This window comes from Rhinoderma darwinii, chromosome 7 (genome assembly GCF_050947455.1).
Source record: "Rhinoderma darwinii isolate aRhiDar2 chromosome 7, aRhiDar2.hap1, whole genome shotgun sequence".
NCBI lineage: Eukaryota > Metazoa > Chordata > Amphibia > Anura > Rhinodermatidae > Rhinoderma > Rhinoderma darwinii.
In genome coordinates this window covers 33199944-33227059 of record NC_134693.1, presented here as the reverse complement: position 1 = coordinate 33227059, position 27116 = coordinate 33199944, and the positions used below count along the sequence as shown (strand labels likewise).

At 43.5% G+C, this 27116-nt stretch overlaps 1 protein-coding gene across 1 annotated transcript in view; it reads left to right on the top strand.

The window, feature by feature from the left end:
* Nucleotides 1-27116, top strand: part of XPR1 (xenotropic and polytropic retrovirus receptor 1) — a 108706-nt gene that overhangs the window by 77675 nt on the left and 3915 nt on the right. The window contains exons 3-14 of the mRNA XM_075833135.1: nucleotides 6593-6694; nucleotides 6873-7096; nucleotides 10416-10565; nucleotides 13274-13357; nucleotides 15163-15244; nucleotides 15364-15551; nucleotides 18318-18497; nucleotides 18965-19127; nucleotides 19474-19668; nucleotides 21927-22093; nucleotides 22178-22317; nucleotides 25280-25501. Of these exons, the coding sequence (XP_075689250.1) occupies nucleotides 6593-6694; nucleotides 6873-7096; nucleotides 10416-10565; nucleotides 13274-13357; nucleotides 15163-15244; nucleotides 15364-15551; nucleotides 18318-18497; nucleotides 18965-19127; nucleotides 19474-19668; nucleotides 21927-22093; nucleotides 22178-22317; nucleotides 25280-25501 (1897 nt within the window). The remainder of the gene's footprint in view (nucleotides 1-6592; nucleotides 6695-6872; nucleotides 7097-10415; nucleotides 10566-13273; nucleotides 13358-15162; nucleotides 15245-15363; nucleotides 15552-18317; nucleotides 18498-18964; nucleotides 19128-19473; nucleotides 19669-21926; nucleotides 22094-22177; nucleotides 22318-25279; nucleotides 25502-27116) is intronic.

Genomic DNA, 27116 nt, shown 5'->3' with positions numbered 1-27116 from the left:
ACTCTGAGGTCTCTCTCTGCACCTGCGCGTTCGGCATGATGATGGTGGTGGACTTCCGGTTACGTCAATTGACGCGCCGGGAGTCACATGACCATACATCACGGATGACATGGGTGACTGTGATTGGCCGTCTTTGAGGCTTTGCCTCAGCCCAAGGGGAGGAGTATTAATTATATAAACTCTGAGTCCTGAGTGAAGCGTGCCGCCGACATCCATGCGAGCACGCTTCCCACGCTTCTAGATCACTGGCGCTTCAGCCAGATTGATAAAAGTACAGACCCCTGATGAAATAATATATAGAAACAAGTAGGGTCAGATGAGAGAGGGATTGGAGCGTAGGTGACAGTGGTATTGTTGGGCAACCCCAGTACTGGGGTACTTGGGTGCGCTAACTGCAGGCTCTGGTGTGTTGCAGGGTCCCATTCACTGATACACCGATGTTTAAACGCTGATCCCATATTTTCAAGCATACTCAATTAGAGGAGGGTTCACAAACGAGCCAGCAATTAAATTTTTTAACCAGCACGGTGGGCTCTTTTCACAGTGGTGATTGTACCCCTGTTTTTAGAGAGTTATCTAATAAAAATTATAAGTTTTACTCATTAATCACTTCAGTGAATTGCTAAATGGAGAGGTAAGATTTAGTAACGGTTGTATGAGATCTATAGAAAAACACCCTAAATGATATACAATCGAAACATTTACATATTGCTTGTCACCAAAACCCTCCCAAAACTGGTCCAGTATTCATGATAATTCATGACCTCCCCGGCGCTCTTGCCAATTTCCAGTGTGCACCTCGAATGTCAATGAAGTGGATGGCAGATTATCGATCAGATTATAAAACAGGCGATGTGAGGCGGTGACAGGTCCTCGTGGATAGAAAGTCTTTGTGGTAACATTCATGTGAGTATTTTTATACAATGGCGGCCAGAACGTTACTCAGTCTTTTTCGTTCCATTTGTACATTTTGAGAGAGAGCGTCAATAATTAGGACCCCCGGTGTGAGATCTAATAGAGGTCACTTTACCCAGTTTTTGCCGCTTCACAGGACTGGGCTGACCAATTATCGAGTGGAGTTCACTTGTTATTTCAGTATATTATAATCGTGAGCAGTCCTGGACTCATCCGGATATTAAAAAAGCAATAAAACAAGGGCTGGTGAGATGTTGCATTTGTTACAGGGCTGGCAGCAAATGTGGGGTAGGGGGGATTATCCATGCGCTGCCGGGAGAGCCCATAAACATTGCAGTTATACATTTTCTCTGAAGAGTCTACCATTATGCGTGTGTGTTACTAGAAGATTTAAAGGGTAATTTGTACATATTTAATAGATATCAGCATCTCTGCACCTGTTCGTCTCTCGGCGCCCCTTTCCTATGGGCGTCTCTACAGTTTTTACTTATGAATTATACCAAAAATGAAGATTGTAGTGATAATCTCTAAATGTAAATAGGTAAAATAATAGGATCCATTGGGGAGAAATGTATCTGATCTGCTTTAGTTTGTATTCTCTAATGCATATGATCCCAACTTTACCTATTGTTTTGGGCTTCATGTCCCATTTTGCAGCATTATTATAAATGTAATTCCCATTTTCACAATAATGAATTTGAATTGTATTTCTATAACATCTTGGAAAAAGTTGAACTTGTTAGTGATAATGGGGTCCTGTTCTAGCAGCAGCTAATCATTTTCTGGTCTGGAAACAGGTTTTTCTTTTGCCATCCTAGCCAGCAGCATAGCTCTCCTCCAGAAGGAAGAACGCTGTCTCTTTACTGCCACCTATAGGTGACTACCCGGTACGTCAGTGTAAGACCCTAAACGAGTCTTGAATAGTTACTCCGGTTATCAGCCACATCAGAGACGTCTGTTTGTAGATAGAACTGATTCAGTTGTTGTTCTTCATCTGTACAGAGTGGGGTTCTGTTGTGTCTGTATGAAATTCGGTTTGAACAGCTTTGCCACCTAAACGTGGCACTAGAAGAAAAACTGTTTCCTACAGGTGGTGAGCTATTTTGCTTACTCTTTCAATGGGAACATTTCTTTAAAAGGGGTTTCTAGGATTACGAAGAGTCCGCCCCCCCCCACTCCTCCCCAGAAACAGCAGCAGTACTCTTTTCCAGGTGCTGTCAGATCTTGCAGCTCATTCCAAGTGAATGGGGTTGAACTGCAATACCAAACACAGCCCATTCAAAGGAGTGGCGCTGTTTCTGTAAGAAAAGCAGGCATTTTTTTTTTCTAATCCTGAAGAAACCCTTTTCAAGTCTCCTATAACGTTTGCTGGATCTCATCAATGTGAATGCTTCCTCGCAAATTATTCTCTGTGTAAGTGCCAATGTCCTGGTCATTATGTGGACCTTCGTCTGTAGGAGATATGACCTGCGTAGACTTAGGCTGGGTTCACACAGAGTTTTTTGTAGGTGGAAATTCTGCCTCAAAATTCCATTTTGAAGTTAGAGGCATATTTTCCTCTCCCTGCACGCCAATTTTCGCAGCGTTTTTCGCCCCCGGCCATTGAGCGCCGCGGGCATAAAACTCAGCGAAATACGCTTTCTCTGCCTGCCATTGATGTCAATAGGAGGTCAGAGGCGTAAACGCCCAAAGATAGGGCATATCCCTTCTTTCTCCCGCGAGACGGTTTTATCGCTCGCGGGAAAAAGATGCCTCTGCCTCCCATTTAAATCAATGGGAGGCATTTTCGGGCCGTTTTTGACGAGTTTTGCAGCGCGGTTTCCACGTCAAAAAACATCCTAAAAAACCTCTGTGTGAACCCAGCCTTAAATTGATTGTCTTCTTTGGACAAACCTTTTTTTGCTAGAAGCATTCCCCAATAATAAGCTGATCACTTAGGCTACGTTCACATGAGCGTGTCCGATTTGCGTGCGTAAAAAACTCAGCATATTTCGTGTTCGTGTGGCATCAGTGTGCTTTGCGTGTGGCATCAGTGTGCTTTGCGTGTGCCAGCAGTGTGCTTTGCGTGTGCCAGCAGTGTGCTTTGTGTGTGGCATGCGTTTATTACGTCCGTGCAAGCACCTTTTTCTTTTTTTTTCTTTTTTTAATTTCTCTGCCTTTGATGCATGAAACATGATGTGGTCCGTGTGCTGTCCGTGTTTTTCAAGCACCCATACACTTCAATGGGCGCCCATGTGCGCAAAAACGCAGCAATATAGGACATCCAGTAAGTTTCACGCAACGGACACTTGCTGCTTGAAAACTCACGCGTGTCTGAATAGTCCCATTGAAATGAATGGGTCCGTGTGTTCTGTCCGTTATTTCAATGCACAGCACACACCAGGAATACATTCATCTGAATGAGCCCATAGTGTCCTGCTACCCCTCCGGCGATCAGCTGTAATCTGTGAGGAAAACTGGCAGCAAGTAGACATTTCATTTTCATTTCATTTTCATCTCCCCCATAGGGAACATAAAGCATTGCCCTGCGCCCACTGAAATCAATGTGCGGTCCATGTAATACACAGACATGTTGGGTCCTCCACAGCGAGAGTCATTGTTTGTAGCTGATCTGTACTATGTCTAAGGCCCCATGTTTTTGCGGCTGCAATTCACCTGCAAATCTGTGGGTGAATTGCGGCCCCATTCATTTCTATGGGCCCATGCACACGACCGTGGTTTCCACATTCCGTGCATTGCCCAGGAGCCTGGACCGCAAAAAGATAGGACCGGTCTTATTACGGCCGTGTTTTGCGGTCCAGGCTCATAGAAATTAATGCACGCGGCCGTGTGCACGGGTGAATCTCCGCTGCCGTCCGAAAATTATGACCGTGCACACCACTTCGGTCGTGTGCAAGAGGCCATAGGTAACATTTACACGAGCGTGACAGATTTGTGCGTTGTGGTATGCATCAGTGTGCTTTGCGTGTGGCATGTGTTTTTCACGCACTTGCAAGCACTTTTTTTTTTTTTCAATGTATTCGATGAGTGATGCACGGACAGCACACGGATGTGCTGTCCGTGGTTTTCTCGCACCCTTTGACTTCAATGGGCGACTAGGTGCGTCAAAACACACCAATATAGGACATGCAGTTAGATTCATGTAACGGACACTCGCTGCGTGAGAAACATATGTGTGAATAGCCCCATTGAAATCGCACAGCACACAGACGATAATCACGCTCATCTGAATGAGCCCTTATAGATGGAGACCTCTAATGACGGACTATCTTCTATTAAAGAGGTTTTCCTTAGAATAGGTTATCAATTTCAGATTGTTGGGGGTTGATCAGCTGATTGAAGGGGACGTGGTGCTCCGGAGAACGGGGCAACCTCTTCATTGCTTACCAGGCACAGTTCTGTACATTCAGTAGCGGCTGTGCCTGGTATTGCAGCTCGGTCCAATTTAAGTAAATTGGAGCTGCAGTACCAGGCACAGCCACTACTGAATATATGGAGCTGTGCCTGGTAAGCAATGAAGAGGCCACAGCGCACACTAGAGTACCGTGGTCCCTTCAATTAGGTGGTCGTCAGGTTGCCCGGAGTCGCATCTTCACCAATCTCATATTGATAAACTATCCTAAGGATAGGTCATCAATATTGGTCACCGAAAACCCCTTTAATTGACAACTGAAACAACCCCTTTAATAATAAAACCAGTTTTACTTGATAATACAGTAAGATCTTTATATAAATATGCAAACATTATAGATTATGGTCCTCCATTTCTCCGTCTTCTGACTGAATTACATTTGTTATTAAACCCGTTCTAAATTTACCCACATTTTTTTTCAGGCTCCCTATTGTTGTTCTGCGTGTGTGAATATTCAGGGCCAGCTGTCTATAATGTATCGCCATGGCTTTATTATATGTGGCCTTGGAGCGCTGCTAGGAAACATGAAATTCCTTTTCTGGTATCCGTAGTGATCATGGCAGTTGATATGAAATAATTAAATGACATTTTGGCTTTGCTCTACTAGCTTCCATTGATAGTCATTTTTATTTAATTTAAAAATAAAAATAAAAAAATATATATATGTGTTTGTGAAAGGGGATTTTTTTTTTCTTCTTCCTTGTGATTATCCTCAAGCAAGAAACTGTAGGACATGGTTGCTGTGATTATAAACACATTACATGTGAGAATCTCACTTGCCTAATGTGCAAGACGGCAGTGATGTGTGGTGGACTGTGTGCGCTCGCGGCTGTGGTTTTGTACCATATAGTTGTGCACTTAAAGGAAATGTGGAATCCGAAAATGACCTATTTTTAAATCAAGTTTTTATGTTAAACATATTTCTAAAGAATTAATCTGAAAATCTTGCAGTTCTCACTCTGGCCACTGAGCCTCACAATAGACTGACACTTCCTGTTCTGTAGAGATCACTTCTCAGCAGTCATCTCATTATTATCACAGATAGGATTACAATGAAAGGTAACACCTCTATATAGATAACACAGGATCCACCATTGACAATAGATGATGGACACAGTTCTCCTCCTTCTCCCTGCACAATGACCTCCCTGGTCACCGATAATGCCTATAAAACTCTCATAGAAGTCAATGGGTCATCTACTCTTCACAGGGTCCTATGGTCCATGAGGCTGCTGTAAAGCACATCTCTAAATGTTGCAAGATGGTTGCCCCCATAATCATGTATAGAAAATAGGATAGAAAAATGTACAACCAAAAAATAAAAACCGATTGTAAAAAAAAATAGTTTCACTATCTGGTTTTAATTAGGAAAAAAATATAGGTGATGCATTCCCTTTTTAAATTCCCTTTTTCAATGGTAAAGCTTTTCTTTCAGTTGGTTTCAGTTTTTCTAGCGGAAACCATATCGTAGTCTATTGTTTCCGCAAAAAAAAACGGAAACCTTACCAAACGTAAACAAAGGGAAAAATACAACAGAAGCATTACCATTGAAATCAATGGTAATGCAAACGAAAGCTATAGTTTCTGTTTTGGCTCATCCCCCAACGGAAAAGCTGAACGGAACCGATGAACGGAAACCAAATAGGCCCTTATGGAGAGAATGTTTCCCCCTCAATAAAGGACTGCTTGACTACCTGCAGATTTCAACCACTACTTATATCTGTTCCTGTGAAATTTTGGGTGTTAACCAATATGTCTGGCATAACCGCTCCCATGCAGATTTCCCAAACACCGGAATGGCAAGTCTGCCTAGTTATTTCGTGATGTATTCTCCACATTCGTATCCCTTCGTAACTAGGCAGATTTGCAGTTTAGGAGTTGCTTGGTGACCAGCGCTGTAATAGAAACTATTTTAAAGGGGTTGTCTCAGAATGAGAGCCACCGTGGTAATCCGAACACCCCAGGAATTACCATGGACTGACCAGGGCTGCTAAAGGGAGACCCATTGCTTGTTAGTAGCTCCCCCTTATTATGACGTCCATATGCCCTATCAGGATGTTTGAAAAGTAATTGTCGTGAGGAGACAACCACTCGGTCACCAAACCTTCCCAGGAACAGAGACACGTTAAAGATTCTAATTGCCTTTTTTCTTCGTGATGCGGACAACTCAAGGACCTAGAACTAATGTTTGATAATGTATGAGTTTGTATGAATGGCACCTGGTCACCTTCTGACAGTCCTGTGCTCCACCCTTTTGTCTTGCAGTAACAGACGAGGACACCGTAAAACGCTATTTTGCCAAGTTTGAAGAGAAATTCTTCCAGACATGTGAGAAAGAGCTTGCCAAAATCAACACGTTTTATTCAGGTAACTGGACTGAAGTATTCTGGGTCCGAGAACGGGAACACTTGGTCCTTTCTGTTGAAAGAACAGCATTGCCGCCTTGTGATTCCACAACTGTGACGCAGCTATTGCTCGCACGTCTCTAATCTACATATTAACCCCTTATTAGTTACGTTTTTAATGATCATCTGTTTAATTACAGAAAAGTTGGCGGAAGCTCAGCGACGCTCAGCCACCTTACAAAATGAACTGCAGTCTTCGCTGGATGCACAAAGGGAAAGCAGCCGGTTGCCAGCCCTCCGGCAGCGGAGAAAGGCGGTCTTCACCCTCTCACACGAGGAAAGAGTCCAGCACAGAAACCTTAGGGACCTGAAGCTAGCTTTCAGCGAGTTCTATCTCAGCCTCATTTTACTGCAGAATTACCAGGTACAAAATGGCGGCCTAAAGAACGGCTTCTTTCATGCAGGGGATATCTTTTCTAGTCTGATATAATGTCATGGTCTCTCAACTAAAGCGGAATAGTGAGGATCCCTGCTATAGACGTTTTCATATGATAAGGTTACGCTGCTTTCTACACACCTCAACGGTCCACCAGCAATTGACTGTCTATGGAGCGGCCACACTGTCCACTGATGTCTGTTGGCAACAAAGAGCGGGCATGTTGGATTGTTGGCAACAGTCTGTCGGAGGCCGGCGAGCGTATTGTGAGAGGGTCCTAGGTCTGTCTCTGATTTAGTTGTTTTGTCGATAGTGGTGACCAAATACAATTAAGTTACAAAACAATCCTGCGACACAATCCATACACAACATGAGTTATAGTATTTAGCAATTTACCCTTGGCGGAGGTGATTTAAAGCTGGATTAGACCAGTTCTTGGTTAAAGGAGTTGTCCTAGATTTGAAACGGCCCCATTCACCTCAAGGTGAATAAGCTGCAATACCAGACACGGCACATGGACAAGAGAAGCGCTTTTACTGGGGGAAAAAAGCAGACACCTTTTTCTAATCTAACTTTAAAGGGTAACTAAACTTTTAAAACATTTTTGATGTGTCCTAGTGACACATGAGAAGTTTTGATCGGTTGGGGTCAGAGCACTGAAGACCACCAATCGCTAAAACCAAGTGACAGAAGCACCTCAGATGAGCGCTGTGCTGCTTAGTTCCTGATTGGCTTTCCCTCATAAAGCCGAGTGAGCGGTGTACAGACCCATAGACCATATTGAGTTTATACACCACTGGCTCGACTTTGAAGAAAGCTGATCGATAATGAAGTGGCACAGTGCTCAACCGAGCGCTTCTGCAGGTTTGTTTTTAGTGATCGGTGGGGGTCTCAGTCCTCAAACCCCCACCGATCAAAACTTCTGACATGTCAAACGTTTTTTAAGCGTTTAGTTACCCTTTAATAGTGGGGCCGTTTAATCCCTTAGTTCTCCCATTTTGGTATTAATAGAATACAGCGCGGTTTACTCCTAGACCTCTTCCTAGAACTACAGGCTTTGTTTTTGTGATAAGTACAGGAATAGAATAACATGACATTATTTCTTACAATGTGAAATGATCTGCTATTCAGTTCTGTACATAACTATGGCGGTTTTATTGTGACACATTTCCACCTTTAGTGCCCCATCCACGTACCCAATATAAAATACTTTCTCCGGGCTGTCTGCCATGTCAATTAACCTTTAGCGTCTTATAAAAAGTTTGTATTTTGTGCTCAAGTTCTGCTACCTATTTTATGCTGTTGGCTGACTACTGGGGTTGGCATTGACAGGGACCTCCTCGGGCTCATGCTAAGCTACGAGTTTTTGCATGTTTTCATAATAGGAAATATTTTTTTTACCATAGCGCACACTTAGGGGCCATTGGAAATCACGCGCAGCACACGGACCCATTGATTTAAATGGGGCTGTTCACACATGCGCGAGTGTCTGCTGCGTGAAACTCGCTTCATGTCCTATATTGGTGCGTTCTCACGCACCTACGCGCCCATTGAAGTCAATAAGTCAATAGGTGCCCATTGAAGTCAATAGGTTTGTGAAAACAACGCACTGCACACGTATGCACATCCGTGCGCTATTTGCGCATCAATTCGTTCTAAAAATAAAAAATGTGCTTTGCGAGAGTGTGAATAACGCATGTCACTCGCAAAGCACACCGATGCATAACGCAACACACATGGACCAGATTCACGCGTGTGAATCAGATATGCTCATGTGAATGTAGCCTTAATAACCACAGGCTGAACAATATACAGTAGGAATAGAGTAATGCCTCATGCACACGACCGTGGCCATGTGCACAGCCATGATTTTCAGGTTGGTTGGCCGCGGAGTGTCATCCGCGGGCCGCCCGCAAATCGCAAGCCGTGCACATGGCCGCGTGCATTAATTTCTTTGAGCATGGACCACAAAACACGGCCGTAATGGGACATGTCTGTTCCTTTTGCTGTCCAGGCTCCTGGGCCATGCACGGACCGTGGAAACCACGGCCGTGTGTATGGGTCCATTGAAATGAATGGGGCTGCAATTCACCCGCAGATTTGTGGGTGATTTGCGGCCGCAAAATTACGTTCGGGTGCATGGGGCCTAAGGGTTTTTACTGTCCACAAATACGTATCAGACGGATACGGATAAACATCCGTAGCCGTTCGCAATTGCAGAAGCGCACATAGACTTCAATGGGTCAGTCCGTGCCGCAATTGCAGACAAGAATAGGACATGTTCTATATTTTGTGGATAATTTCTACAGCCCAGAGACACATCTGTAAATATCCGGAAAGGTGTTCGTGGCCGATAGAATATGAATCCGCTATTTCGTCTGTAATTACGGACTCAGTAATTACAGATGAAAACTACGGTCGTGTTCGCGGGGCCTTAGGCTGTGTTCACATCTATGTTGGGGGCTGTGTCAGAGATTGTCAAATTTGTATAAAAAAAAACCCCCCAACAAATAGCGCTTCATACAGCACTATTTTTTTCTGTCAAAATGAGAACCCCCGGGCGGAACCTGACAGACCCCATTATAAGTCAATGTGATCCGCCGACTGTCTCTGATATACGATTCGGCACTGTGCCATAACTGCCGACTTACCTGCAAACGCCGATGCTGCCGCAGAATCAACTGTAGCCTCTGGTGCCGATGTGTCCTCGCTCGTCCGACACGATGCAGGACCTGGGGCAGGAAGTGAGTGATGTCACAGCGTGATCTCTCGAGAACACGGCTGTGTCTGCACTGCCAGAAGCTGGGCGTTGTTTAGAGAAGTGGATGATACTTCTCGTCAGAACGCCCAGCTAGTAAAAGAAGTAAAAATGCCCCGATGTACGCACATAATACACGCCCACTTGGACTTTTACTGTAAACACGCCCAGTTGTACTTTAGAAAGCCTCATTTACATAAATATAAAAATGGTCATAACTTGGCCAAAAATGCTCGTTTTTAAAAAAACAAAACATTACTGTAATCTACATTGCAGCGCCGATCTGCTGCAATAGGAGATAGGGGTTGCAAAATCTGGTGACAGAGCCTCTTTAAGTTCTGTCCTCACAAGCATCGTGACTTCCATTTATAACGGAGCCATGTCCGCTCTGCCTGATTTGTTTTCAAACCGGTACCGACGATTCCTGACAAACCTGATTGACTTATAATGGAGTCGGTCAAATGTCCCCTGAAACATAATAAAAGCAATATAGTGTCTTATCCATGTCATATCCATGCATAAATCTAGTATTTTTCCTTTTACTTCTAGAATCTCAACTTTACAGGGTTCCGCAAAATCCTAAAGAAACATGACAAGATCCTGGACACCAGTCGTGGTGCAGACTGGAGAGTGGCTCATGTGGAGGTGGCGCCATTCTACACCTGCAAAAAGATCAATCAGTTGATTTCAGAGACAGAGGTATTTCTAGCCAGTCATTCTGCTCATTGACTACTCTATACCTGGCCATACATAGGTCAATTTGCCTTCGATCCTTCCAGCATTGGGATGCTGATCATAGAAAGGGGCATATATATATATATATATATATATATATACACACAATCTTCTGTTCTGGTTAACTATAGTTAAGTGTATGGACATTAGGCCTCATTCAAGGCAGTACCAAAGCTCCATACTAAAGTGCTACTCATGTACGACGCCGTATGAGGGTGATAATGTCCCCTAGAATACATCCGTAATACAGCATCTGAAAGCAAGACACTTTTTGAATGTATTGTATGAATCCAACAAAAAAAACATCTATCTAAAAACCAAGGCATACACGGGTAAAGTATGGCCTATAGGTTTTTTTTTATATTTGCCTACTTTCTCAAAAACAAAAAAACTTTTTGTTTAAAAAAAGATTCAATTGTTTTGTTTCATCACATTCTAAGAGCCAGAATTTTAGTTTTTTGTGGATTGAGCGGTATGAGGGCTTATTTTTTTGGAGGACGAGCTGTCGTTTTTATTAGTACCATTTTTGGTACATATGACTTTTTGATCGCGTTTTATTTTTTTCGAGCGAAGGTCACCAAAAAACAGCGATTTGAGACTGCTTAACAGAGGCAGACAGAAGGCAGTCCTGGGGGCCTTCATTAGACCCCTGGGCTGTCATGACAACCATCGTCACCCCCCGATCGTGTTGTGGGGGTGCTGATGAGATGTCGGAGGGGGCCGTCCCCGCTTTTCAACGCCTCAGATGCTGCGGTCGCGATTGACCTTCGCATTTGAGGGATTGAACGACCAGGAACAGCGCGATCGCTGTTCCTGGGCGTTTGTCCCAGGTGTCAGCTGTAGTACACAGCTGACACCCGCTGAGTATGGAGCGCGCTCCGCCCGTGAGTGTGCTCCATACTTATGTAAATGTATGTGATAATGCATTAAGGGGTTAATATTTTACTTCTCCCAATATTGATCCCAGGTACAATTGTAGCACCACACACAACATTGTGATGCCTTTTAAACAGCTGAGCCGGTATATACTCCTGGCGTAGACCGATTTTTAATTTGCTAATATGATGTAACATTACTGGCACAATTTTTTTTATTTGGAAAATATAACAAATGAAGCGAGTTGGCTTCCCAAATAATTATATCTAAGGGCCTGTTCACATCAGCGTCTGGGTTCCGTTGATGGGTTTCGCTAGACCTTTCCGTCAGAGGAACCCATCAACGGAATCGCAAACGGAAACCATAGCTTCCATTTGCATTACCATTGATTTTCAATGGTAATGCTCCCGTTGCAAATAGTTTCCGTTTGTCTCCGTTCCGTGAGGTTGCCGGCTTTTTTTATTTTGCGGAAGCATTAGCGTAGTCGGCTGTTCTATTGTTTACGCCAAAAAAAACTGAACCCTTACGGAACTAAACAAACGGAAACCATTTACAACGGAAGTGTAGCTATTGAAATCAATGATAATGCATAGGGAAGCTATGGTTTCCGTTTGCCTTTCCGTTGATGGGTTCCTCCGGCAGAAAGGTCTAGAGGAAATCCATCAACGGAAACCGAACCCTGATGTGAACACTCCCTTACCATTTTGTGTATATCGCTTTCATGCATACCTCTCTGCTCCCGAGTGGACAAAGGGGGAGGGAGTAGCACATGACTGCAGGATCAGTCGTCACAGGGTTCTTTTGTAGCCGGTAACCATGGCGATACATAGGTCTGCATAAGTGTTGTATACACAAAACGGTAGAATATTTTTTAATCAAGACAGTCCTGTGAGAAGAACCCAGCAGCCCCTGTAATTCTGACAGGCCCGTAGGGCGAAAGTGGAAGGATTTAATTTCCCCTCTGAATTGGATATGTGATTGTATGAATATGTAATTGTATGAATGTTCTGTTCTGTGAAAGTGGAACTATGCCTTCAAAGGGAACCGGTCCCCAGCATTTCACCTGTTTAACTCTACTCACCCCTCGCTGGCCGCTGCTGTCAAAAAAGTACATTTCCGTTGTCCCCTCTCCTAAACTCCTCCGACCGTAAATAACGGTCTTCAAACATTTTGTACCTTTCATGATAATAATCAGTCAGTCTTGTTCGTTCCTCTTCTTATGCTCACCCTGAATGACAAAATCTCGTCCCGTCATGTATGGTCCAACACCCTTCCCTGCTTCGTCTGGGCCTCAAATCTAGTTACTGCGCATGCGCCACTATGATGTCCCGTTGTACGCACGCACCAGAACAGGACATCGTTGCGCTAGAATGGGATTTCATGTGTGCTGGGGGAGGCGAGGAGCGGTCACAACAAAAGTAAGGAGGCGGGGTTAACTCAAAGGCTTGAGCAATGAAGATATGACTCTTTTTTGCTCATTAGCATACGGATACATAAAAAGGATTTTTCCCTTTAAGGATATATTCAGATGTTGCAGATTTACAATTTACAGTAGAATACACGTAGATGGGGTTTTCAAAACCTCAGCCATACGTGGCGGTAAGAATCTACAGCAAATCCGCAGCATGCCCAGTCTGTCCTGGAAATAATGCGGATTTCACCTTTTGCGATGCACAGTGGGCATGGACTCTAGGCATATCTGAACGTATTTCATCACGAATAAGGATAGTGTCGTTTTTCCTTTAATTTCAGCTGTTTAACAATTTTTTTTTATTTTCATCTACTTTTCTTCTCAGGCTGTAGTGACCAACGAGCTAGAAGATGGGGATAGACAGAAAGCTATGAAACGTCTGCGTGTCCCACCGCTTGGAGCTGCCCAAGTGAGTAATCTTTGTGGGGAATGGGTTCAAGCCCAGGAAAAAATATCATCTTCGAAATCATTAGGGCTTATTCACATGACGCGGTCATATATTGCAATTTTTACGGCGTTGCAAAATTCTGTGGTTTTGCCACGGTGTCGCTAAAATAACAGCCAAAAACCACAAACTGATCGCAATGGCTGAATAGTCCCTTATTTTGGTAGGACAAGGTACTTTGCATATTGAGCTGAAATACATGAGACAATATTTATGGGTTCAGGTACTTCGGCTTGGTATACTACGAAGGGGTGTTTTTAAAAATGTTATTTATTTTAGGATTTTCCTGATAAAGCTTAATTAATGTGTAATGTAAAGTTATGCAACTTTTTTACTTTATCAAAACGGTCCTCCTTGCCCTTCGCAACCAAACGCAGCGCAGCTTTTATTTTTCAGCAGTTTTTAGAGCAAGTCTATAATAATTCTATATAATAATATGATTGGTTGCTATGGGTTTTTATTTGAGACAGTTTTGGTAAATGAGGCCCACTGTGTATTCAGTATTGCTGTTTCTAAGCTTGCTGTCAGTGAATAGAAACATTAATAGTTTCTTTTAGAGGCTGAAAAATGTGCCCTAATTATGTCCTGCTGATGAAAATAGTATATATATATATTTTAGGCTTCGTTCACATCTGTGTCAGGGCTTTATTCTGACGTTCCGTTGGTGCCTTCCGTCAGAATGGAGCCCTGACTGAAACAAACGGAAACCATAGGTTTCCATCACCGCTGATTTCACTGGTGACGGATCCGGTGCCAATGGTTTCCGTTTTTGTCTCAGTTGTGCAAGGGTTCCGTCGTTTTGATGGATTAAGTAGTGTAGTCGACTACGGTATTGATTCCAGCAAAACGTCTTACTTGTTAGTTTACATTACCTGAAAAGACATTAAATGTAAGGCTAACTGTAAATGCTACCTTCATTATTTGTTTTTCTTAATAGACGCGTTCCATAATGGGTTATCTCTTACAGAGATATTTTTTTTTAAATTATTTGTATATTATAGTTTTGTGTAATTACAGTAAAATATTTTACTATCATGTTTTACCAAAAACACCTAAAAAAACGATGGCAAAACTGCAACAAACAAGTCACATGTGAATACAGCTCTACTCTGCAATGCGACATTAATATAAATGGATTCACTCGGAGCCTGCATATTGTAACCGGACACTGAACAGTAGCGAAGATTAATAAATCATAAAGTAATCTATTCACCAGTGCACATTTTCCTACATGCTGCGGAAAATAATCTCTATTGTATATTTATTATAGAAAGCGAATCATCTTTACTACTTGAGTTTGATACATTATTGCCAGATTTGGAGTAGTGTCTTTATGTTCATACAGAGTTTTCTCTGCCTCCCATTGATGTCAACGGGAGGTCGGAGGCGTAAACGCCCGAAGATAGGGCATGTCGCTTCTTTTTACTGCGAGCGGGGGAAAAACCCGTCCGCCTCCCATTGAAATCAATGGGAGGCATTTTCGGCCGTTGTTTGGCGCATTTTCCAACGTGGTTTCTGCGTCAAAAACCGTGTAAAAAAAACCTCAGTGTGAACAGGGCCTTAAAGTGCAGGTTCATCTTATGCGTATATATTCGAGAATTGCGTTTCTAACAACTCCCCAATATATTCCTGTTAAGGAGAACAAGCGTGTGGGTATCATATTCCCTGTGGCTGCTGTGCCCCGTAGAATACAGATGGCCCTTGTGTAACTTTCTTCCTACGTGTTTCCGTATGTCTAAATGACGGCTGGTTATTGCCTCTCTTTACAGCCGGCTCCGGCCTGGACAACATTCAGAGTGGGACTGTATTGTGGTATATTTATTGTCTTGAACTGTGCAGTTGTTTATACAGGTAAGTGCCTTTTGTTTACTATATATTAATGTTCTATACAGTGGACGGTATATGTTTTAGATTGTAAGCTCCATTGGACAATCCTGTTTTATAATTCTCCAATAATTCTCTAATACCAGGTTACGAGAGCTATAAAGTCAATGAGGTGTGGCCGTTGGTGAGGATTTACCGGGGTGGGTTTCTGCTTGTGGAGTTCCTCTTTCTCCTTGGCATCAATACGTACGGCTGGAGACAAGCCGGGGTCAACCACGTCCTTATATTTGAACTAAATCCACGTAACAACCTTTCACATCAGCATCTTTTCGAGGTAAATATAGATTCCTCTTCTCTACTGGACTAAATTGTTCCTATTGCGATAACTTCTATTTTGACATTGAAAATGACTCAACATTTATTTAAAAGAACTTGTTTTATTTATTTTTTTTACGTAAAATTCTCAGAGAAGCCATTTCTGAGACAATAGAGAGGTGATTAGGTCTCATGACTAGATCAGTGGAGCTGTAGGTAAGGGTTAATTTTAGTTCTGCCACTTAAGCGTTAACGTTAGCATTAGTTTTTGCAATGATGTACCGAGAAGTACCAAGCGCGAGGATGTTCTAAATTACTAAGAGGCTCTGTTCACATCTGCATCGGAGGCTAAGCTTGGATGCCAGACACATTAGCCCAAACAGAAACCCGACAATACCCATTAAAGACAATAGGTTTTGTCGGGCCCCCGTTGGTGTCCGTCGTGCAACAAACCTGCCGATTCCATCTTTTTCGTTTTTCTGCTCCTATGGGGCAGAAGAGCTGAAAACCAGAACGCTGATGTGAACAAACCCTAAGGGCTGGTCCACACACAACGGAATGGCTGCGTATTTTCCATCCGGAATTGCTCTCCCAGCATTGAGAGAAACGCAGCAAAATCGGCACCATTTTCTGCAGCAATTCCGTTACGTGTGGACAAGCCCTTAGAGCTCAGATCTCACACGCGCATCACGTTCATCTGTTGATAATAATTATTCTTAGAAAAAGAACATGTCAGGTCTTGTCATTTCTTGGCATTTTCTTCTCTTTCCCTCTTTGTTTCAGACATGTCTTCGTTTAGTATCTTATTGTATCTTCACATATAGGAAGCTATTTCTCTCTGTGCATTTCACAGTACTATTTCCATGACCACCTTTCCCTATTGTAGAGCAGAGGACTGGACGCAGAAGAGAAAATGCAGATTTATATGCTGCCCATTGTTTGCAGAAATCTGGGTGGCAACTTTGATGTGCGCTATGATGTTTATCACCTTTTGGAATACCTGTATCTGTTAGCTCGTGTAACGTAATGACATGTCCTGCGATCTCGGCGCTGATCCCAAACTGCTTCCTTTGTTTGCGGTGTCAGACGCCTCCTGCATAGTCTATGCCAGCTTGAAATCTAGCCTACAGTCCACCTGTAAGAATATCGGTGCAAGGATATTCGGTCATTGGCCTCATATCTTTAGAGCATGCACTGGTTGGTATCTCAGTCTTATCATACAATTGATAATCTTGCTACAGCAAGATCTGAACCGCTGCATGAACTGAAGGGATGTGAAGCTGATACCCCGAGCAGGCGGTGTCCACTGTGCTTGAGCCGGTATTCTGACCTGCGGCGCACTCACAAGACTGCAACCTGACTGTAGATGACACAGGAGGCATCTGGCGTGTCAGTGATAGGTAGCTGCGTGGGCTTAGTGCCAATATCACAGGACACTTGCCTATTCCAGATACGCCCAGAGACCCTCCTATGATAATTTGATAACGGCGCAAGCATAAAAAAGCTGACGGGTTCCTCTTAAGTAATCTCGGGGGATGTACGCACAGAATGGTAATAAAGATAATCTACAGCTGACACTATAGAAATGCAATAATGAATATGCTTTGGATTTTACAATCCGCGGCGTGTTAATTGTTCCGTGTGGACATTTTCTAGAGCATGTGAATGGGGCATAAAGTACATATTCACGTGCTCTACATGCAGAATATTAGCGGATTGTGTCAGGATTGGGACGCCGAATTCTGACCTAATTCCTGAGATATAGTTCTACATTTTTCCTAGCCAAGAACCTCCACTCAAATCTATTACATCAGTGTACCCCCAAGTCTATGATCAGACACCGGTCTGCATGTTAAAAGAACAGATTAAAGGGGATTTCCAGGACCAATTAACGAACTCCTAGTTAGCTAAACCTCTAAAATCAATACAGTTTGTAATATACTTGCGTTTCGATAGTTTCACCTAATGCCGTATCTCACATGCGGTCACGTGATGCGTCGCCCACAGTAAATCCAAACTTCCGCCGCTGCCCCGTTCTTGAGCCATCACTTCCCTTTTCCGGTAGGCTCCGTATACGGACACGTCTTGCCTGACGTCACTGTACAATGTGGGAAGGGGTGAACCGGATGCTCCGCCTCCTCCGTCTCTGAGCATGCGTGGTTGATAAGCAAACCGTGTTCACCCTGCAGGCTCAATCCTCTGCTCTCACAGCGCCTACGCGGCTCCTCCCCCCCCCCCCCCAGCCTATGCTGAATTCCCCTTTGCTGTAGGCATCTTGGGGTTTGTAGTCTATGGTAGTACAGGAAGCGGGTGAGCAGCGGTAGTACCTGAAGTCAACAAAGCGGAGATCAGCCACAGCGCGCTTTACAATGAGTAAAATGCATGAGAAAAAAAAAGCTGGGCAGAATTGTTAAACCGAACCCAACAGGAATATCCAACTAGAAAATGGTAAATCGAGATCGGAAAACCCCTTTAACCGGAGACGTGCTGTGTACCCCCTGGAGTACACGTACAGATTGAGAACCTGGGCTGCAGATTATTGCAATATAAAGACCTTGCAAAAGAATACTTATGTACAAGATGTTGCATTGTACAAGTTCACACCTGACTTCAATAACAATGGTATTGACTTCATTTATATCATTACCAATGAATAGATTCTGAAAATATTCATATGTTTGCTATTGACGAGACTTTTAATCCCAGGGTCTTTCTAATTACTGGGTCTACATTTTTCTTTGTTTATTATTCTATTCCCTAAGCCTTGTCCTCCTGTGTCCTTCAGCTCGCAGGGTTCCTTGGGATGCTGTGGTGCCTCAGCCTTTTCGCTTGTGTCTTCGGGCATCATATCCTTTTGCCAATGCAGGTGAATCCACTGGTCCTGTACGGCTTCATGCTGCTCTTCCTCATTAATCCCACTAAAACCTTCTACTACAAGTCTCGGTTTTGGCTCCTTAAATTATTGGTAAGTTACCTTCACAGAACACAGGTTTTCTCCCCCCCCCCCCATTGTTTCTGTCCTCGTTTTATATGTCCGTTTATGTTCAGATTCCTCCCTGCATATCATACGTAGCCTGTGGACCCCTATATATATATACTGTAGTGTCCAGGCATATGTGCTCATCTAGTTTAGTATGTTTATTATTGGACTATGTTCGGACTATGATGACGGAAAATAAAGGTACACAGGAGATATGATGCATTCCTTTCTTGTTTTTTTTTCATAACCATATTCTCTGTATTCCTACACTAGCTGTAGATGACCCATAAACTGGAGATTGAAAATCATATGGTTTAATATGATGACTATAAGATCCCCCTGTTACATCAGATTGATGGGGAATATGTTGCTTTCATCCTCGGTCTTTATGTATTATCGTTCTCTAGGTGGCGTATTACAATGAAAAGCATTTTCTTTTTTTCTTCACCTAGTTCCGAGTGTTCACTGCCCCTTTCCACAAGGTGGGCTTTGCTGATTTCTGGCTTGCTGATCAACTTAATAGTCTGGCTGTGATCCTCATGGACCTGGAGTTTATGATCTGCTTCTACAGCTTTGAACTGGAATGGGATAATCCAAAGGGACTCATCACTGGAGGTAAAGCCGAGCTGTCAGATTATATCTCTATCTCTGATCAAAAATGGTGAGAAAACATTGCGAGATTACATTAGAAGGGTTTCCAGTAGCGAAAGATTCCCCAAAGCGTCATCTAAGTGGTGCTATAAATACTTTTGCAGATACTTGTCAAACCTTCGGAGTTGTTATTCTCCAGGCATCTAATCCCTAATATGTACAATGCTATCTAAGAGGGCAATGCTACAGAAAATCATTACATTGTTGCTCAGGTTCATTCTCTTCTGAAATAATTTGTCATTTGCAAACGTTTCATATTTAGTAGGTTTTTATAAATATTCTCGTGTCATTCTCTCGTCCTTATTAATAGCGACCGGAAAGTGTAACACGTATTCGTATGGAGTTCGAGCTGTGGTTCAGTGTATCCCGGCCTGGCTACGCTTTATCCAGTGCCTGCGACGATACAGAGATACGAAGAGAGCTTTCCCCCATCTGGTGAATGCCGGAAAGTATTCCACTACCCTCTTCATGGTGACGTTTGCTGCTCTCTACCAAACACACAAAGGTAACAGTCACCTTGTCCCCTCTTTAGACTGGCACAGGGCAGGGTGGATTCTCGCTCTGGATTTCTGCTGCCTGATACAAAAGATGCGATGCCGTCCCCTATGAATTCCATGAAAATTCTAAATTCATGTAGCGATGTGCCCTTAAAGGGTTTTCCACACACATAAGAAAAAAAAATACCCATCTGCTAAATTTGGTCTAAAATAAAAGTCCATGTTCTTACCCTTCCAGTCCCCGTGCTGAGGGTTCATTGCTAACCCGCCGGTCTGTGTTTACCCAACTTCAATAATGATTTGTCCACCATACGGACGTCACACATGCGGCCAGTGATTTTATATTTGACATAATATTCAGATTTGAAATAATTTTATAAGGTTGTAAAACTGCTTTCACCCATTTGCGCCCACGCCACGTAAATGAACAGGCTAATGGCACGGTCCCTGTGCCTGCAGCGCTTTAATTTCCATGCAGAGTTTGATCGCGCTCCTGCATGCAGTGCCATCAGTAGGATCAGCCTGTCACGCTGACCGCGGGAGCCTGTACTGTGACGGGGAACAGAAATAACAAGTTCTCGCTCAGATTTTGTTCTGTGTTCTCTCATGCAGGTGCCGCTGCTTCTGCATGTAGGTGGTTGCTATGATTCCCTGTAGAAATGGTGCTTGGAGGCATGCAGAGAAAATGCGATCTGCGTCCTCTCTGCATGTCCGTCTATACAGATCACTGGTAACTGCCATCGAATGGGCTTGTTACCATTAAATTACGGTTTTCACTGATCTGTATATGGGGACAGCAGGGAATATACAGATCATGTGTTCCCTGCTAACCTCTGTCCGCACAGGAACAACAAAATAAATACAGCAAAATGTAAAAAAAAAAAAAAAAAAAAAAGGGCATAGAATGTTAATAAAAAAAAAGCCCTTCCTTCCTAAAACAAGTGCACACCACTCCGAATCCACACGCACAAATTTTAGGCATTCTGCGTGAAACCAAGGTGTTTTGCATGGATGTCAGTTGCTCCGGCATTAATACAGTCCTGTCCGGCAGAATGTACTTTACTCCAAACATAAAAAAATTGCTGCCAGCCACCAATTTGAGTCTGTTCTACCACGGCCTTATCTATAGAGGCTGCATCTAAAGCTAAGGGAGAGAGACAGTTAAAGCTAAAATAGGGTCTTTGTTCGGTGACCTCATACGTTACACGTTGTACATATATTTGACATCGTTATGCACGGGAGAATTGGAGGATTCATTTTTGTGGGTAAATATTATTGTTTTAAACAAACAATCTTAAAAGTAGTGTGGAAAATCTGTGTTTTTTTCCCTGTTTATGACAATTTTTCCCAAAAAAGAACTACAAAATGTTTTACTGTACCAGCCAATTTTAAATAATAAAGTCCTATGAGTCCCACCAAAATAGGATATGAAGTTTACTAAATTTGGTATAGTACTGCCCTCTAGTGGCTAAGCAGTGATTGTGTGTACCTTTAAATGTACCGTGAAAGGAGTCATAGATAGAAGACAAAGGGTTTTCAACGGATGACATGCACTGAAAGGGGTTTTCTGGGACCTTTAATTGTCTGTCCTAGGGCAGGAGATGTTATAAAATAAATTATTCAGTTCTCATGCCAAAAATGCCCCCCTCCCCTCCGTTCCACTCACCACCACCCCGATCCCAGAAGATCCAAAGATAGCAATTTGCACAAAAATTTGGGACGTTTCGAGTTTTTCACTGCCTCCGCCACTTTTCCTATAGTATTTACTATAATTTACATCAGACAACTGTCATAAATTATAGCATAAATCTACTCCAGCTCACAGCTGGGCAGATTTGATTTTCTGGCGCACCGACGGCCAGAGATGAGCCTTATTTATTAGGAGTCATGCGGCAATTAATTAGAGCCATTTTATTTCAACTTTCTTTACATTAGGACTGTATGCAACACGAGCCGTATTAAATTGCCCCCATAGTTTTGCTGCTCTGCTATAGAAAATTGTGAATGAGGCCGTAACTGGCCAGTGGTGTTAGTAATGGGGCGACAACAACCTCTGTTTTCACTTAAAAATCCATGGTTGTGACACTTAGATGAAAATTATAGTAGGAACATGGTGGATTTCCCAAATGCCGGCTGGAAATGGAAAAAAACTAAATTAACCTCCGAACTAGTTAAAATCTGAAATTCTGATATTGGCTTTTGATACGGACATGATTATTTCATCAGATTTTAATAAAAACCTGTAATGTATTTTTTTTTTCCTTAGCTGAGAACCACTCCGATTCTCAGGTATTTTTCTACCTGTGGATCATCAGTTACTTCATCAGTTCTTGTTATACTCTAATATGGGATCTGAAAATGGATTGGGGTCTATTTGACCGGAATGCGGGGGAGAACACCTTCCTGCGAGAAGAGATTGTGTACCCTCAGAAGGTAGGAGCTCGATGACTATCACATTTCATTATCTGCTGCTTTCCAACTGATGCCATGAATTGTAATGACTGTTCACTTCCCCAGGCTTACTACTACTGTGCGATCATTCAGGATGTTATCCTCCGGTTTGCGTGGACCATACAGATCTCTCTCACACACTTAAACCTTCATAACAACGCTTCGGATATTATATCCACTGTCCTTGCTCCGCTGGAAGTTTTTCGGTAAGCGCATGAATGACCGTCATTAAAAAGAGTTTATTGTTTGTGTCAATTTAGACCTTTAGCTATCATGGCATTGTGGACCGCATTTCTCTTCTATCCATTCAAACTGTTTTGGGAGAATAGGGGAAAATATTACTGGAAAAACCTCATATGATTTCCCACATTCACAGGGTAGGTTATGAATTTTCTATTGCTGGGACCCGATCACTGAAGATTACTACAGAAGTTCTGAGTGAGTTAGTTTGTCGGCGGTTGAGTATGCATGCGCCGCCCCGTACAAACTTGTAGTTACATAAACAGCTGAGTGAGAGAACTTTGCTGTTTATGTGATATTTCCATATAGTTTAAATCAGATCCATTACGAAAATATTCTGCAGAATATTTATCAAGACCGGTCCGATAAGCCATTACACCAAATGGCACCAAAAATGTTATTTGTAGCTGAGAAGAAAGAGTACCGCAGACGCTTAGTTATGAGTACGCTTTATTCGTTTGCCCAGTATTCTCCCCACCTCGGTTATCAATGATTGATGGGCGCTCTTGTATCTGTCTGTACGCATCAGCGGCCATCAATCATTGGGGGGGAGGCGGGGGAGCATTGTTGAAAGATAGAACTTTCCTGTAAGAATGCCTTTTGTTCCTAGTCAATAGGCTTCATTCATGTATTGGTTAAAGCAAATCTGTTATCGGACTATGCTGCCCTATAAAAGGCAGCATGGAATGGGTACAGGTTCGCTCTTCTACTAGCCGAATTCTTTGGCTAATAGAAGCGATCAAAGAATACACCAGACTCCTACTTGTGAGTCTGGTGTATACATGAGGAAAGCACTCCCCTCCCCCTCACCAGCGGGATTGACGGCAGCGGAGTATATTCTTACACAGCAGCCCCTTCAACAACTGAGGAGGGCGGGGAGAGCGATCCCCCTCATAAATACTCTGGACTCAGACTCCTAACTATGAGTCCGGTGTTTTCTTTCAATTCTTCTATTAGCCAAAGGCACAATATGTTCCGCTGTATGCATTAAAGGGGCTGTCCCAAGATGAACATTTATCACCTATCCCCAGCATGATGCACAGTGGGGAGAACTTTGATTGGAGCAGAGGTCGGGATTTCGCAGCGCCGCTTCATGCAAAGTTCTATGGGACTGACTGAGTACAGCACTCGGCTGAGGAATTAGGGGGTTTGGGACCCCGTTCTAGTGATTGGTGGGGGTCTTGTGGATAGGTGATAAATGTTGGATTTCAGTTGTCAGATTTTCAGATTTATCGATTGTGATCTGGCATAGGTTAATGTATTTAGACTTTCCAGATATCTCAGCGATTAGGAGGAGATTGTCACTGAATAAACTAGCTGTAAATTATTTATAATCTTACCATAAACTTTGGCTTGGGCACCATGCACACAACCGTAAAATCGCCCATAATTACGGGCGCATTCGTTTGTATGGCCGACAGACACCTTCCTGCATATTTACGGGAAGGTGTCCGTGCCGTAGAAACTTGCCGAAAAAAATAGGCCATGTCCTATTTTTTTTATTTTACGGACCGCTTTATAATGGGAGCACGGCTCCTAAAAAGAGACGGCTGTCTGCGGCCATCAGTGTCCGTAATTACGTGTCGTATTTACGGGCACGGTCGTGCGCATGGGGCCTTAGTTAATAACTTTGGCTCCCCTCTCCTCTATGCAGTTGGACTGCTAGATCCTGCAGACCCCATGGTACTAAGATTTACCTGAACATTATACAGCAGGGAATTAAAATCAGGCACATCATGTTTTCGCATTAAAGGGGTATTCCCATCTTATAAAGTGATGGCATATCGCTTGCATACTCAATGACTTTATGATTGGTGGGGGTCTCGGACACCCATGATCCTTAAAATGAAGGGACTGCAGTGCTCATTTGGCGCTGCGTACCTTTCACTGTTCTTCCAGACGTCTGGGCCACCAGCTGTGCAGGGTATGGCTTGGAGCGCCGTTCTACAGGGAAACTTGGAATGAAGAATCCGCACCAAACCAGCTCTGTGGCTCCTTCATTCTCAGGATTTGTGGGCGTCCCAGAGGTCGAACCCCGACGGATCAGTGATATGCCATAATTATAAAGAATCAGAATACCCCTTCAAAATCGGGCCCATCGTGTTCTGGCATTAATTTCCTGCTGTATGATCTAGCATGTCAACTACACAGGAAAGAGGGGAGCACAAGTTATTACCTAGTGATATGCCATCACTTTATTAGATGGGAATAACCATTTTGCTGCCACAACAATTTTTACACTTTTGACACACAAATAAAACCTGAATTCTAAAATAAAAAAATTATATTGTATCAACGTAGCCATATATTAGACAACTTACACATTGTAAAACTGCCACTTATCACTTTACCTGCATTGGTGCCTTCATGCAACTTTGCATCAAAACGTAATATTGTGTCAAATTGCATAAAAGTCATCAAATATCCACGATCCAGATATGGTAAACATATGAGTCACGACCTCGACAAATGGTCTGATTAAGCGCAGGGGTAATTACATCTGCAACTACTCATCTTCTAATTCCTTAGTAGAAAAAAAGACTCCCTACCATAAATGTGGCACTCAGAGAACACCTTGGTAAGGGGAGTGATCACATGAAAAGCATATTTCTTCCTGCTCTCACAGCACAAAACCAAGAATAAAACTTTTCGTTCTACACCCGACTTCAAATGAGTCCCTGAATATTGCACTTTGAGCCTGGTATAACTGGAAAGCTAAGATTCCGGGCTTTAGTAGAATTCTAAACTCTCTCCATTATATTATAATATGCATGTTTTTAGTCATGACATATCACATACGTCTTTGGCCGTTAATATTTCATGGCAGCATTGGTCGGAGGGTCCAGATGGTCTTTTCACCTGATGAATACACTTTCTAAACTTGCCTGTTCTTGTCTGAGTCTTTCCATCCTTTCTCTGCCCCCCTAGCCGCTTTGTGTGGAACTTCTTTAGACTGGAGAACGAGCATCTGAATAACTGTGGTGAATTCCGTGCCGTGCGCGATATCTCTGTGGCCCCTATGAATGCCGACGACCAAACACTGCTGGAGCAGATGATGGATCAAGAGGATGGAGTTAAGAACCGAGCCAAGAGCAAGGCATGGAAACGGAGCCAGAGCATATCATTGCGTCGACCTCCGCTGACCTCCCAGTAAGTGAAGCACAGCGGGCAGAGCGATCTCCTACCCGGAAATGTTATACGTTATATCGGCTGCCTGGCACGTTGCTACCGTAACTAAAGATTGCTCAATCTGTGATATCGCAGGAGATCACAGCTGGACTGCCAACAGCCAACAGTCAAGTGTGGCACAGTACTTTGTTTTTTCAACACAATGGCATGTGCTATTGGGATGCGGCAACTGTGCATCCAATTACTTTACAGCAGATCAGTCAGATGCATATGCAGCATAAATAAATGGCAGACACACTGATTTCTGCGTGCTGTCACTTATTAACCCCTTCCCTCCTTGGCCACTTTTGACCTTCCTGACGGAGACTAATTTTTAAAATCTGACATGTTTCACTTTCTGGTAATAATCTCAGAATGCATTTACCTATCCAAGCGATTCTGAGATTTTCTCGTGACACATTGGATTTTATGTCACTGGAAAAATTTGCTTCATACATTCAGTATTTACCGTATTTTTCGGACTATAAGTCGCAGTTTTTAGCAGGAATAAATCTTGCTAAAAAGTCCTTGCGTCTTATAGTCGGCAGTCAGGGTACCCGGCAGTGCCGAGCCCCCTAACCGCTCCTTACTTAACCCCTTCCCGACCCGTGATCTGCCGGCACATCATGGAGCGGTGAGGGGATGATGTATGGAGCGGGCTCACGCGCTGAGCCCGCTCCATACACTGCGGGTGTCCACTTCTGGCACGCTGCTCTAACGGCTAGGAACAGTGATGACGCTGTTCCTGGCCATTTAACTAGTTAAATGCCACGGTCAATAGTAACCGCAGCATTTATAGTGGTTTTCCCATGAGGGACATTTATGACATATCCACAGGATATATCATAACTGTCAGATAGATGCGGGTCCCACCTCTGGGACCCCCACCTATCTCTAGAACGGGGACCCCTAAGCCCAGTTCTATCTTACCCGGCTCTGCGGTCTTCCGGCCACTTCCTGCTTACATGATCGAGTTACGGAAACAGCGTTACTCACTGAGCTACGCAGTTTCCGTAACTCCCATAGAACTGAAAAGTAGTTACGGAAACAGCGTAGCTCGCATGCTACGCTGCTTCTGTAACTCCCATAGTAGTGAATGGCAAACAACGTAGCTCAGCGAGTTACGCTGTTTCCATAACTCATTCATGTATTGCAGTGTATTGTACCAGCAATCTAATGATTAATTGTAGGAATTGGAGCTAGCTCCGGTTCCTGCCGTTACAGGTGGATTTTGGCTGTAACATACAGCTGACATCCACCGCTAATGATGCCGGCCCAGCTCCTGAGCCGGCGCCATCTTGCTGTCTGCTACGGAAGTCTTTCAGGCCCCGCCTCCAGGAGGGGACAGAACAGCTTCCGTTCTAGGCAGGCCAGTATTGGGCCTCCGGTTCCCATTGCAGCCACCGGAACCCCGGCAATTTCATTTTGCTTTTGACCGCTGCATTTAAGGGGTTAATGGCGGGAATCAAAGCTAATTTCGGTCCCCGCCATTACAGCCGGATGTCAGCTGTAATACACCGCTGACATCCAGCGATGATGGCTCAGACTCGGCTTCTGAGCCGGTGCCATCCATTTGTCGTATGGATACGGTAAAATG